At 39.1% G+C, this 13,124-nt stretch overlaps 1 protein-coding gene across 7 annotated transcripts in view; it reads left to right on the plus strand.

Moving 5' to 3' along the window:
- Positions 1-13,124, plus strand: part of gria2b (glutamate receptor, ionotropic, AMPA 2b) — a 63,853-nt gene that overhangs the window by 21,458 nt on the left and 29,271 nt on the right. For all 7 annotated transcript variants that reach the window (XR_006085274.1, XM_007899209.2, XM_007899202.2 and 4 more), the window contains exons 3-4: positions 9,958-10,197; positions 12,135-12,331. Coding sequence is in view for 6 of the 7 variants with exons in the window: in XM_007899209.2 (XP_007897400.1) it covers positions 9,958-10,197; positions 12,135-12,331 (437 nt within the window). In the remaining variant the exon portion in view is untranslated. The remainder of the gene's footprint in view (positions 1-9,957; positions 10,198-12,134; positions 12,332-13,124) is intronic.

The raw sequence follows: 13,124 nt of genomic DNA on the forward strand, positions 1-13,124 counted from the left end.
ATAAATTGCTGAAGCATCCTGAGTTGAGAATTGGATCTTTCATACACATTACTTTTAACCAAGATTGATTGATGATGATATCGGGAGCCCAAAGAGAGAATGCCATTTCATTTCTTAGCACCAGCATTGCTTGCCTTAATGAGCACAAATCCACCTGAAAAATGTATTGTGTTTCATCAAGATATTCATCATCCTGCTTATATTGTACTTCCACTGTTGCATTATCACAGAGGTTATTCAGAGAAAGGTTTCAGCTCTTATTTAATAAACTCTATATTAGAATACATTAGAATATATAGCACAGAAACAGGCCATTCGGCCCAACTGGTCTGTGCCCGTGTTTATGCTCCACATGAGCCTCCTCCTGCCCTTCCTCAACTAAGCCTTCAAGCATAACCTTCTATTCCTTTCTCCCTCATGTACCTATCTAGCTTTCCCTTAAATACATCTATGCCATTTTCCTCAACAACTCCTTATGGTAGCATGTTCCACATTCCCACCACTCTCTGTGTGAAGACATTTCTTCTAACTTCCCTATTTGATCTATTTGTGACTATTTTATATTTATGGCCCCTGGTTTTGGTCTCCCCCACAAATGGAAACATCTTCCTTATTCTACCCTATCAAAACCTTTCATTATTTTAAAGACCTCTATCAGGTCGCCCCTTACCCTCCTCTTTTCAAGAGAAAAGAGTCCAAGTATGTTCAGCCTTTCCTGATAGGTATAACCTCTCAGTTCTGGGATCATCCTTGTGAATCTCCTTTGCACCCTCTCCAGTACCTCTACATCCCTTCTATAATGTGGGGACCAGAACTGCACACAGTATTCTAAGTTTGGCCTAACCGAGGTTCTATATAAGTTTACCATAACTTCCCTGCTTTTCATTTCTATCCCTCTAGAAATGAACCCCAATGCCTGGATTGCTTTCTTATGGCCTTATTAACCTGCGTTGCTACTTTTAGTGAATTGTGTATGTGTACCCCTAGGTCCCTTTACTCCTCTACCCCATTTAGGTTTTATTTTCTAGGATGTATGTGACTTCCTTATTCCATCTACCAAAATGTACCACCTCATACTTTTCTACATTGAAATGCATTTGCCATTTAAATGCCCATTCAGCAAGTTTATTAATGTCTTGCTGTAATTTGTTGCAGTCTTCCTCTGTATTAACTGCTTCCACCAATTTGGTGTAGTTCCGCAAATTTTGAAATTGTGTTGCTGATTCCCGAATCCAAATCATTAATGTATATTGTGAACAACAGAGGACCCGATTCCGATCCTTGTGGAACACCACTGCCCACCCCCTGACAGTCTGAGTAGCTACCCTTTCTTTACCTCTACTCTCGGTTTTCTGTTTTGCAGCCAGCTTGCTATCCATTCTGCTATTTTTTCCCTGACTCCACATGTTCTGACCTTATTCATTAGTCTATTATGTGGTACCTTATCGAACGCCTTTTGGAAATCTAAATATATTACATCTACTGAATTATTTTATTAGCTTATTGATCTATTTCTCTGTCTTACGATAACATTGATCAAATCCTATTTACTTCAACTGTCGCCCACACATATACGGTCAATTCACTTTACAATATTCTGTGAAGCGTTTTGACACATCTGGAAGACATGAAAAGCACTTTATCAAATGCAAGGATTATTATTATAACTATTATAACTGAAAGCAAAAGAATAAGCATTTTAGAAAATGTAAAAAAATCACTGTATTCATGTATTGTTTAGGAAATTGAAGTGGAGTTGAACATTGAGGTTTAACACTTGGATAATAAACCCACAATTGAAGCAGATGTGTTTCTTTTTGTCAGATATCAGTTTCGGAATACGTTTTTGTAAACGTGTTAAATTGTTTTACGTATCATTAAACTTGATGAAGGAAATCATTCACAATCAGCATAATAATAAATCAGAAGATACGGCATTTTTTTTCTGCTCAGCTTACCAAAAGAAAATCAATGAAGGTTAATTCAATGGAGCCATTCGTCAATATAATATGCAAATGATTCACAGATCTTCATCAATTGTGTTTCCGTTATATTTGCTGCAAAATATAAAAAGATATTGACTGAAGGAGCTGATTTCACTTGTTACGACTGTATCATATTCTTCTGGCTTGTCGAGCTTAAGTTTTAGAAGAACATTAGTATCGACATACACTATATTAGAGTAGAGGCTAACCTCACAGTTTAATTAAACAATGACCTTAATGTGAGGATGTTCCATACATTTTAATTGCTCAAATTTATATTTAATAATCCTATTATTTCCGTGTACATTTTTTTTTCCATTTGGCACAGTTGCAATGGAAAGCAGCACTGATCTGCTGTACCAAGACTCCAATGTGTTTTTTCACAGTCCCTGCTATGTCCTTCAGAGTGGTTTAAAATGATAAGGCATTCCATCAACGTTATTGGTACAGAGAGAGAATGATAAATAGAACAGGTGAATGAACATAAATATGCTACTGTGTAATCTATCATCTTTATGAACGCAGATGTCCTGAGAAGCCATCTCAAAGTGCTGAGTCTTTAAAGTGTGACTCACTCTCAGTTCAATACTGTTAAGTCAGTCAATATTATAATTAAATGTTGAAGGTGCGATAAAGAAGTCCTGTGATAAAGTAAAGAACAATGACGTGCATAGCTCCACAATTTGATTTTGGAGCTAGTTGAAGAAAATAATTGAAATGTTATCGGTTACATAAATTGCCAAAGGACAGCATTTGATGCAAGATATTATATGAAATAAGACATGTTAATGTATTTTACCAGTGTTTTGTGGATTTAACAATAGGTTGTTTATAGTTTTAGACAAGCTGGTTTTGTTTTAAATTAAAAAAAAGACTCTTTTGAGTTTTTTGCCACATATATTTCCTGCTGAAAGGATGGACTGGAGTTCTCTATGAGCAAGCAGTGCACCTCAATAACTGACAGAAAATATTCACAGGACAATAGTACATGATATCGGCCACTCACTCCATGGCTGTGGGTGGAAAGTTGATGTGCGCAAATTTGGCTGTCACATTTGCCTTCAAAATATACACAGTTACATCACTTTACAATATATCCTGTGAAGTGCTTTGAGCTGCCTCGACATCGTGCTTAGATGCTATATCAATTGCCAGGATTATTATTATTATATATTATTATGCTGGCTCCCTAACTGGTTATATTATCTTCATGGGAGTATTTCTTTACACAAAGGGGAATGTACAGTTTAACTGTTGTCAGGAATGGTAGTGAAGGCTGAACTTATTTAGGAAACAGCTTGGTGCTGTTAAAGGGAGGACAAGAACGGCCATTTTGGAAGGTTGACAGCAATTGGGCTGAAAGACCTTCGTCATTTGAACCTCTCTTGTGATCTAGTGTGAAAACATTTGACTTCTGCTCAGTGAGTCCCTACAATAACATAGTTTAGATAAGGAGCTCATCACTTTAGGAATCTTAAGCATGAACATATATCTTCCCACTCCATGAGAGCCAAATATTGTGCTGTCCTGCAATCTCATGGAGGGTTTTAAAAATTACAATTACATATGTTTTATTTGATTATCTGTGAACATACTGTTTGCAGTATTTCCCTCTTGTCCACCCTCAATTTACCTGTACTTTCTTTTAGAGACAGTCATGATATGTTACATCACAATCTGTATAGTTGTATTTTTGCTTGTCAGCTTATCCCTGTATCTTGTCACAAGCCAGTCTTTGGGTCTTGTTATATCTCGATCTATCCAATTGTCTGGTTACCTGTCAGTCTGTACAGTTGTTAAATGTCAGCCCATATAGTTTCTTTTCACATGTCTGTGTGAACCCAGCTGCAAAACAGTTAATTTGCATTTGAAAAGTCACAGACACATTTGTACACATATTTTTTTTTAAAAAGGGTTTATTGAAATGCATGAAATCATTTTGTTAAATTGAAGTTTTATTTTGTATAATATGAAAATGGATTATAGATTTTGCATTGTATAATAATAATCCTTTCATTTGATATAGACGATTTGATTTGATTTTGACGATTATCACATCGTCAAAATATCTCAAACCGCTGGATAGGATTAACTATATATGGTTGTATACTGACTGATATTTTGTAGGCAAAAGCCAATTTGTGCATAACAATGTCCCACAAGCAATCACTAATTTTATCTACATCCTGCTGCACTATAATGTACAGTGCTGGGGGGTTGTTGCAGTATTGCAGGACCTGTCCTTCAGATGAGACATTAAACCAAGGGCTTCAAGGGCTTCCCTGCTTGGAGTATTCTTCTTTTCTCTGTGTATGGTGAAAATAGTAGTTTCAAGCCCTTTTTCTTTTATACCAGGATTTATTTTATGTCAGCTGGCGCTAACTGTCTGTGGCCGAACCTTCTTCACAATTTATCGTTTCTATTAATGGTCAATTCTTTGTGTAAGAGGCCTATTGCTACATTGTTCTGAACATAAAGCAATTTATTTTCATTACAGTTTCAAATTGCTACTCATATTATGTTCATGACAAACCGCAATCATAACAGATCCCTGCAACAGTTATGTGCATGCATGAACGCTGTGAAAAAGCATGCATACTTGGGCCGTTAGGAATCTGATGTATATAGTGTAGGTTAATTGCGGACAATTTTTATGAATGTGTGGAACTGATTTTTTGCTGATAGCATGAAAGTAGACGTCAACAGATAGAAAGCTAGGTAGACTCGGGGAGATAGTGAGAGGGAGAGAGAGAGAGAAACAGAGAGAGAGCCTGAGAGAAAGTTAGCAAGACCATCATAGAGAGAGAAGGGCTGCTATAATGAGCTTCCATGACACCAATAGAGAATACTTGAACCGTGAAACCTGCACCCGCTCCACTCCTCAGAGAAATTAGGCCAATTAACATTAACACAAGAATTTATCGAAATTCTAATGACAGAATACAAACTATAAGGTCCTCTGTGGTTGACTTGAATGTGCCGATTATGATCTAGATATTAGCTACATTATGTCACAAGAGATTGCTTGTTGGAAAAACGGAGGCATAAATAGTGCTTTGACACTGGAAAATGCACCCCAAGATATGAAGTGAGTACTGCAGGGAACAGCTTGCAACATCACCCTAACTTGTGAGAATTTTGGTGTGAGGTTAGGCTTGAAGGCTCTAGGGAGGGATCAAATTGTCATTTACACTGCATTTATGCAAGCAGCCTTTCTGAACTCCATTATAATGGAGAAATTTACCCCTTGCACTTCCGGTGTGCAAAAAATATATTGGACAACTCCTTAAATCTCACTTTATTTTTGGTCAGCCAGGTGCCTGACAGCTGCGGAAACCCATGCTTAAGAGTATCCAAACCAAGCCTTAAATCTCCTAGTGGGTAAATGCACTGCATGGTACATCACTGTACAACATAGATCAAAGGGTCACAGCTTTAAATTCGTAGTCTTCACTGATTCTAGCACTTTGGGCCACTAACAGGCATCAGCTTGACTCAGCTGGTAGCACTCTCATATCCTGGTCAGAAGCTTGTTCATTCAACCCCCACATTGAGACATTGAACTTATACAATCTAGGCTAACACTCCAGTATAATATTGAAGCCCACTGCCTTGTTTGAAGTGCTGTCCTTTGGATGAGACATGAAACTTAAATCTCATCTGACTTTCAGATGGGTGTTAAAGAAAACACCCATCTGAACAAGCTTTTTTTTAAAAAAAGAGCAAAGGAACATTTGCGCAGCATTATTTCACAGAAAGGATAATAGAAATCTAAAACATTGCCAAAGAAGTCCATTAAAACGGAAGTTTTCAACGGATTCAAGAAGCAACAACTTTCTTATCAGATGTTATTATGTCTTATGGGGAGAGATGGGATTCAACAACAACATATATTAGAACAGCGCCTATCACATCAGGCAGAACACTGAACCAGAGTTGAGCATATTTATCCAAATGATCTTTTTCAATTCCTTAGGTTTCAAGAACCAATACTGTGGTTTGATTTGGAGACTTCCTTACCCTGATGAAGGCTTTTGAAAATGGAATTGTTGCATTGCCTCCTCAGTACAGTCCCAAGTCAAATAAGGATTTAGCAAAACAAATAAACTTTGAAAACAGGGTTGATTGTCACTGAAGTAGATTAACATATCAGAGAATTAACGGTGGATTATGAATGTTTGATTTGTACCCCAAGTCACAACCATTCTTAGGGCATCTTTGTGCTGAGACTAATAATACAACGGTGTGCATGTTTTAAAATAATTCCTCCTTGAGGGAAGGTAAGCAGTGTCTCATTGGAGCTGATCTGCTTCCAAGATATTATGCTTTGCAACTGAATATTGGAATCAAGCCAACTGTCTCTCCTGGGCTTGGTTGACTAGTTCCTGACCCATGTGGATGTCCGAAGGTCAAGCGCTCAGGGACGCTACCCCGCAGGAAGGGCGCTATATAAATGCAAGTTGTTGTTGTAAGGCACTGCTGCCTAATTGTTGGGACTTAAGGGGTAGACACTGGCGACAGGGATTCTTCGATGTAGCTCCTGGTAACTCTGTAAGCCAAGGCCCTAGTTAGACAAACAGTGGGAAGCTTAACAGACAGTGCTTTCAATGGCAATAATAATAATAATAATAATAATCCTTGCATTTGATATAGCGCTTTTCATGTCTTCCCGACGTCTCAGAGCGCTTCACAGAATATGCTATAAAGTGAATTGAAGGTCTATTTGTGGGCGAAATGCGGCAGCCAATTGCGCACAGCAGTGTCCCACCAACAGTCGTGGATTGAAAATGACCAATTTATTATTGTTTTGTTTTGGAGGGATTATTATAAGCTCTGTGGTTTAGTTGGTTAACCTCCAGCAATACCCCAAGCGCACACTGTGGGGTCCCTAAGCCTTGGCTCTTGCCAGCCTGTGCCTATTGCTCCTTGGAATTAAGCAAAAAGGGTGCATTACTCTGGGTAGCTTCTGGTTAAGTGTAATTACAGTGTTGATACTGGCATTTACCGGCTTTTTCAATGCTGAAAAATGCTGGTACCGGCATTGAAATTGTTTGAATTCTGCAAGCAGACAATAGTTTATAAGCTACCTTCTGCTCACATTCGGATTTCAAACTAAGTCGATAGCCCTGACCACTGAAGTCCAGCAAGGACAGTGAGGTGGGGACGTGTGCTATGAGAGTGAGTCAGCGGGAGTATACATGCTCGAGAACCTGCAGAATTTTTTTTAAAATTCTATTTCAAGTCTGGTCTGACTATATACAAATTCTGGCTATCCAGAGACCAGGATGCCCGGCGTTTACTGTAAATTTAGAACCCAAAATGTTTTGATTATGCTTCAAAATATCTCCCTTCTTGGCCTTCAAGGCGCTTCAAGGATTTTTTTAAAGTCAGATGGATATCTGTCACACACCAAACCCATCGCCATGCTGAAGAATGGTTATAAATATCCAAACCGAGTGAGATTTCCTCATATATATGGATATTTCCGTGTGTCTCGATGGACTGTGCAAGCTCTCCCCAGAGGATTGCGTTCACCTTGTATAATGTGTGTTTGGAGGTGCTCTAGGCTACATATTTAGTGATAGCAGAGTGAACAGTTACTCTGGACACATCCTGTTCTGCTCACTGCGCGTTTAATGCAATGCACTTTTGAAAGCAGCAGCAACTTGCATATACGGTATAAAGTGTTCTTCACATAGGCACAGCAACTGAGGCTCGGACATTGAAGGATCGGGGGGATGCACAGCAGAACTGTGTTAGGTGAGCTGAACAATCATTCTCCTTCACAATTGGCAACAAGAATAGTCATTTCAGTTGTTATTTCCTGCCAATGTTTCTCCTCTGATTTTCTCTTCTCCTGAAGATGTTTCCTTTTTTTTAGTACAGCTTCTCTGGTGTATTGGATACTGTATGGTACTTCACTCAAGTGGCTATTATGCATTTGGGAGCTTTGAGAGTGAGCTCTGACTATGAAGAGCATCAGTCGAGCCTGAGCAAGTCCTCCCCTGAAGTCCACATACGCACATTCCAGTAGGAACTTATGGATAACAACAACTTGCATTTATGTTTATATGGGCAGAGGCTCAGAGTGCTTAACAGTGGCGGAGCCTGACGCCAAGCCAGGCCGAGGGAGGGGGTAACCGTAAGTACAGTTGAAGAGGAAGGTCTTCAGTTGTGATCTAAAAGAGGGGAAGAAGGGGGCAGGGCAGATAGATTTGGGGAGAGAGTTCCAAAGCTTCGGGCATAGTGACTGAAAGTGCGGATGCTGATGGTGGAGCGGAGAGGACGAGAGACAAACAGGAGGCCAGAGCCCGCTGATCGGAGACAGCGGGTAGTGGAGCGGGGAGAAATCAGGTCAGAAAGGTAGGGAGATGCCAGGACGTGAAGGGATCTGTTACAAGTGAGAGGATCTTGAAATCAATAAAGATCGTCAGGAGCAGAAATCCTTGATAACTGTCCCCTTCCAAACTCAATGGCGCTGAGGCTCATTGTAACATCCTATCTGCTGCTCTGGCTGAGATAAGCTATGTCAGCACACTTCAGAAATTAATTCTGCAACCTTCAGGTCTGGCTTACTGCTTGAGTGACTTACTTGATGCATATTCGGAATTGAAAGGGTGGAGTCCAAAATTGTAATCTATCAGCCTTCATTGATAGTTGGCCCAAGTCATAATGTTTAAGAAAGTAATGTGGTAATGAATCTAAAATCTCCATATAAATTGGTCATTCACTTCATGGCTGTTTGTTGGACATTGCTGCGCACAAATTGGCTGCTATGTTCACATACTACAAGAGATATTAAATATCATTATGTATGAATTGTTACAATGACTTGGCAGTCTCAGGGCTCAGAAGGTTAGCAGTTTGCAATATTATTCTAATGTTAGTACGAGAAATGTTGAAGTGCAGTTAATAATAATTATACATTCTTTAGTTCACTATATTAAAGTTATTGTTTGCACTGGCATTTATTAAATCCCTGTCAGCCTGGCTCAGGTATCATACTCTTATATCTGAGTCAGAGCGTGTCAGGGATTTTGGTCGAGACTGACACCACAATGCAGGAAAGGAGATACCATCCTTCAGATGAAACTTTATGCCAAGGTCCTATCTACCCGTTTAGGTGGACATTAAAAATCCCATAACATTATTTGAAATGTATTTCTCCTAGTTTCATGGCCAACAATCCTCCAGTTCAATGGATCATTCATCTCTTGGCTATTGAATGGGACATTGCTGTGCGAAAATTGTCTGCCACATTTACCAAATACACAGTCACTACACTTAACTGTAAATACTATGCAGTGTTTAGACATTCTTCAAATGTCATAAGGGCACTGTGTCAAACACAACAACAACAACAACAACAACAACAAGATTGCATTTATAGAGCGCCTTTCACGTCGGGAGGACATCCCAAGGCGCTGGACAGTTGGGTCAGGACCCGAGCAGGGGGGAAATGGTCAGGGTGAGGGGAGGGAAGAGAGGGAGCGAGGAGGGGGTAGAGAGTCGAGAGGGGAGGTGAAGGCACGGTCAAAGAGAAAGGTCTTGAGACCGGCCTTGAAGGAGGAAAGGGAGGAGGCAAGGCGAAGGCACTGGGGGAATGGAGTTCCAGAGCCTGGGGGCTGAGAGGCTGAAGGCCCGGCCACCGATGGTAGGGCGGTTGGGCGGGGGGTGTGGAGCAGAGCGGAGCCAGAGGAACGGAGGGTATGAGCAGGTAAGTAGGAGGATAGTAGGTCGGAGAGGTAGGAGGCCTCTCTATTAAAATTAAAATTAAGGCCGTGAATGGCCTTGTAGGTGAGGATGAGGATGTTGAATTCTTATTATTGTTATAATTCGTCTGATGTCATAAATATACTTGGCAAATTCAAATAATTTAGTGCTTCGAGACGTCCTCCCGCCATGAAAGGTTATATAAGTATAATTTTATTTTATTGTGTATAATTCAAGTGTTTCTCTTTCTCTCTCTCAGTCTGTTCCCAGTTTTCAAGAGGTGTCTACGCCATTTTTGGATTTTATGACAAGAAGTCTGTAAACACGCTTACGTCATTCTGTGGGACATTGCACGTTTCATTCATTACCCCAAGCTTCCCTGCAGATGGCTTACACCAATTTGTCATACAGATGAGACCAGACCTCAAGGGTGCTCTTCTGAGTTTGATTGAGTATTATCAATGGACCAAGTTTGCTTACTTGTATGACAGCGACAGAGGTACCTATATTTTCAATACAATTTAACTTTACCTTAGAATTATATTATGGTTGTGCAGGACTATTTTGCTGTACCGTAATCATTTAGATGAATAAAAATGTTAAAGTATTACCCACAAGTTATGAATGTCAAACCAGATTTCAACTTGATTTAAGTGATGTGAGACAAATGTTTTTAATTTCCCCATTCAGTTATATGACTTAGAGTTGGTATTTTTTTCAAATCAAGTAGCGTTGCAATATATAGAGGGATAAGGGGCTAATTCTCCAAAGATCACTACATTGACAGACTACACTGGACAAGAACACTACATTCTCCAAAAGCCTGTAAATTCAGACGTTGGGAGTGTGACCTTGGTGTTGTGAGCTTGTTATTTTCTGCTATTATCTGTACCACTGGGCCATTTCTTGTACAACAAATTTTGCTTTCCATGGATATTTTCATTCTTTCCCAGCTTTTGTGGGGGAAAACATAGAATAAAAAATAACTTCCTTGTAATGCAGGTCTGAAGTTAATGTCTTTGGGTTCTGTTATGATTTACACATTGGTTTTATAATTGTATAAGATCTACCCACATATCTAATGGACACCATCTCCATTTTACTGCATGCAGCTGTTGGTATCGTGAAGTAGTTAATATATATACATATAATTTTGAGGTTATATAAATGCTATGAAGTGTAAAATATATTCAGAAAAAAGGTTACACCTGGACTTATTTAGGATAATAATACATAAATGATTGTGATTTTTTTCTTTCACTCATTTGGAAGACTGCTTCAGTCTAATCATGGTCATAAATTCAGACATGCAGTTTGCAGTTATTTTTGAGTTCATCCTTTGTCTCTCCCCATTACATTTTTACAATTGAGTAGTTATATAGCCCACAAGAGTAGAGAGTGGGGATGGAATCATAGCTTATTCTCCATTGATTATTTGAATCAACTGATGGGTACTGGGGTTAGAGCCATTGTCTCTGTTTCACATGAGATTGTCTCTGTTTCACAGTTGGACCCCATTATACTGTAGTGGTTTAGGTGCATAAAATCGGTGCCCATATCGTAATGGGTCCTATTATAAAAATGGCCATTGATCAGTGCTTCCAGGTTATCAGGTTGTTACTGACGTAATTTCCGCCTCCTGATGCAAGTGGGCCAGTCAGTGGTGACTGCTCTTGCGAGTGTTTCCAGCGGTTGCTGTGACACAACTGATGCTCGGAAACCTTCTGAACCTGCCTGCCATTTTTGTTCAGCTAACACAGGCCTGCACCTGTGCCCCTGACTGCTCCTCAGTGTAACAGATTCTGACTGTTGATCAATCTTTGATCATAGGCTGGGACTGAACCTCCTTAAAAACCCACATTTCACATCTTGACTGTACTCAATTTCTAATGATGTACAAGGCAAAAAATAGACCCTGAAAGAAAATAGAAAATTACCCAGAACTTTTATTTTGTGTGCGGGTAAAAATTTACTTCAATGGTCCTTAGTCATATAATAAATAATAATAATTTTTGCATTTGATATGGTGATCTTCACATCTTCTAGACATCTCAAAGCGCTTAACAGAATAAACTGTAAAGTAAATTGACTATATATTTGTGGGCGAAATGCAGCAGCTACTAACGCACAGCAGCATCCCACAAACAGTCGTAGATTGAAGTTACCAAATTATTATTGTTTTTTTTCTTGCGGGATTATTATCAGGCATGTGGAGTAAGTAAACTTCCCAAGATTTCGCCCTTTCGGGAATCGAACCCAGGTCTCTCGCTTGCGAGGCAAGTGCTCTAACCGCTGAGCTACAGGATTCCACATATACATCTGGTTACTGGAAGGAGTGGGCACTCACATTCCTTATTTAAGGAAGTCCAGTTAGAAGATGTCTGTGTATTAGCCCTGATGGTGAACACATTCTCCTATTACTCTACCCTTTTCCAGGATTGTCAGTATTGCAAGCTGTGCTGGATTCTGCTGCTGAAAACAAGTGGCAAGTCACAGCCATTAATGTTGGAAACATCAAAGACGAAAGGAAGGATGAAGCCTATCGCTCCCTCTTTCAAGATCTGGAAAATAAAAAGGAAAGACGGGTGATTCTTGACTGTGAGCGAGATAAAGTCAATGACATAATGGATCAGGTACAACTTCTATCATTTAAGTGAATAATTATTACATAGATGTGCAGAGATTTATTGGGCTGGTTATTAATCATTTAAATGAAAAATCATATTGTCAGGGAGAGTTAGACAGCAAATATTAAATTGTGAAATAGATAATAGCAATTTGACATCTTTCATCTCCCATTGAGTTTTTACAGCTACACTATGTATCTTATCTGATGATCAGTCATAGTGTTTATTATTAGATTTTCTTGGAGAATCAGTGTAAAGTCATTGCAATAAAAGCATGGCTATCACTAATACTGTAAGTACTATTGCAGTTCCATTATAATGCATGCCCACCTTATCACCTTAGTTCCTGTTGCATGCATACAATTTTCCATGTAATTAAATTCATAATGACTGGTAACAACTCTGTTACGGGAATAGATGGGGAGAAGACTATGGGATTCTATTTGATCCATTCATTACCAAAAGACCAAAGTAGATGATACTGAATCAGTCACTGAAGAGCATTAGATTGTCAGAACTGCTTAACATATTGAGCAAAGGCTTATTTATTATAATAATAGTAAATAATCTGTACATTTGGTATGGCTACTTTCACTTTGGTAGGTTGCCTCAAATTGCTTCACAGGATATACTGTAAAGTGGAGTGACTAGGTGTTTTGTGGGCAGTCAGTTCTATATGCAGAAAACGTTAAAAATGAAAATTACAAGTAACTTCTGCATTAGATTCGGGAATACAAATTTGTCATGCCTGGGTTAAAAAATCTGTAAAATCCAGAATAAACCCTTTCTTGTAACTAAA

Source organism: Callorhinchus milii, unplaced genomic scaffold (genome assembly GCF_018977255.1).
Source record: "Callorhinchus milii isolate IMCB2004 unplaced genomic scaffold, IMCB_Cmil_1.0 Scaffold1, whole genome shotgun sequence".
NCBI lineage: Eukaryota > Metazoa > Chordata > Chondrichthyes > Chimaeriformes > Callorhinchidae > Callorhinchus > Callorhinchus milii.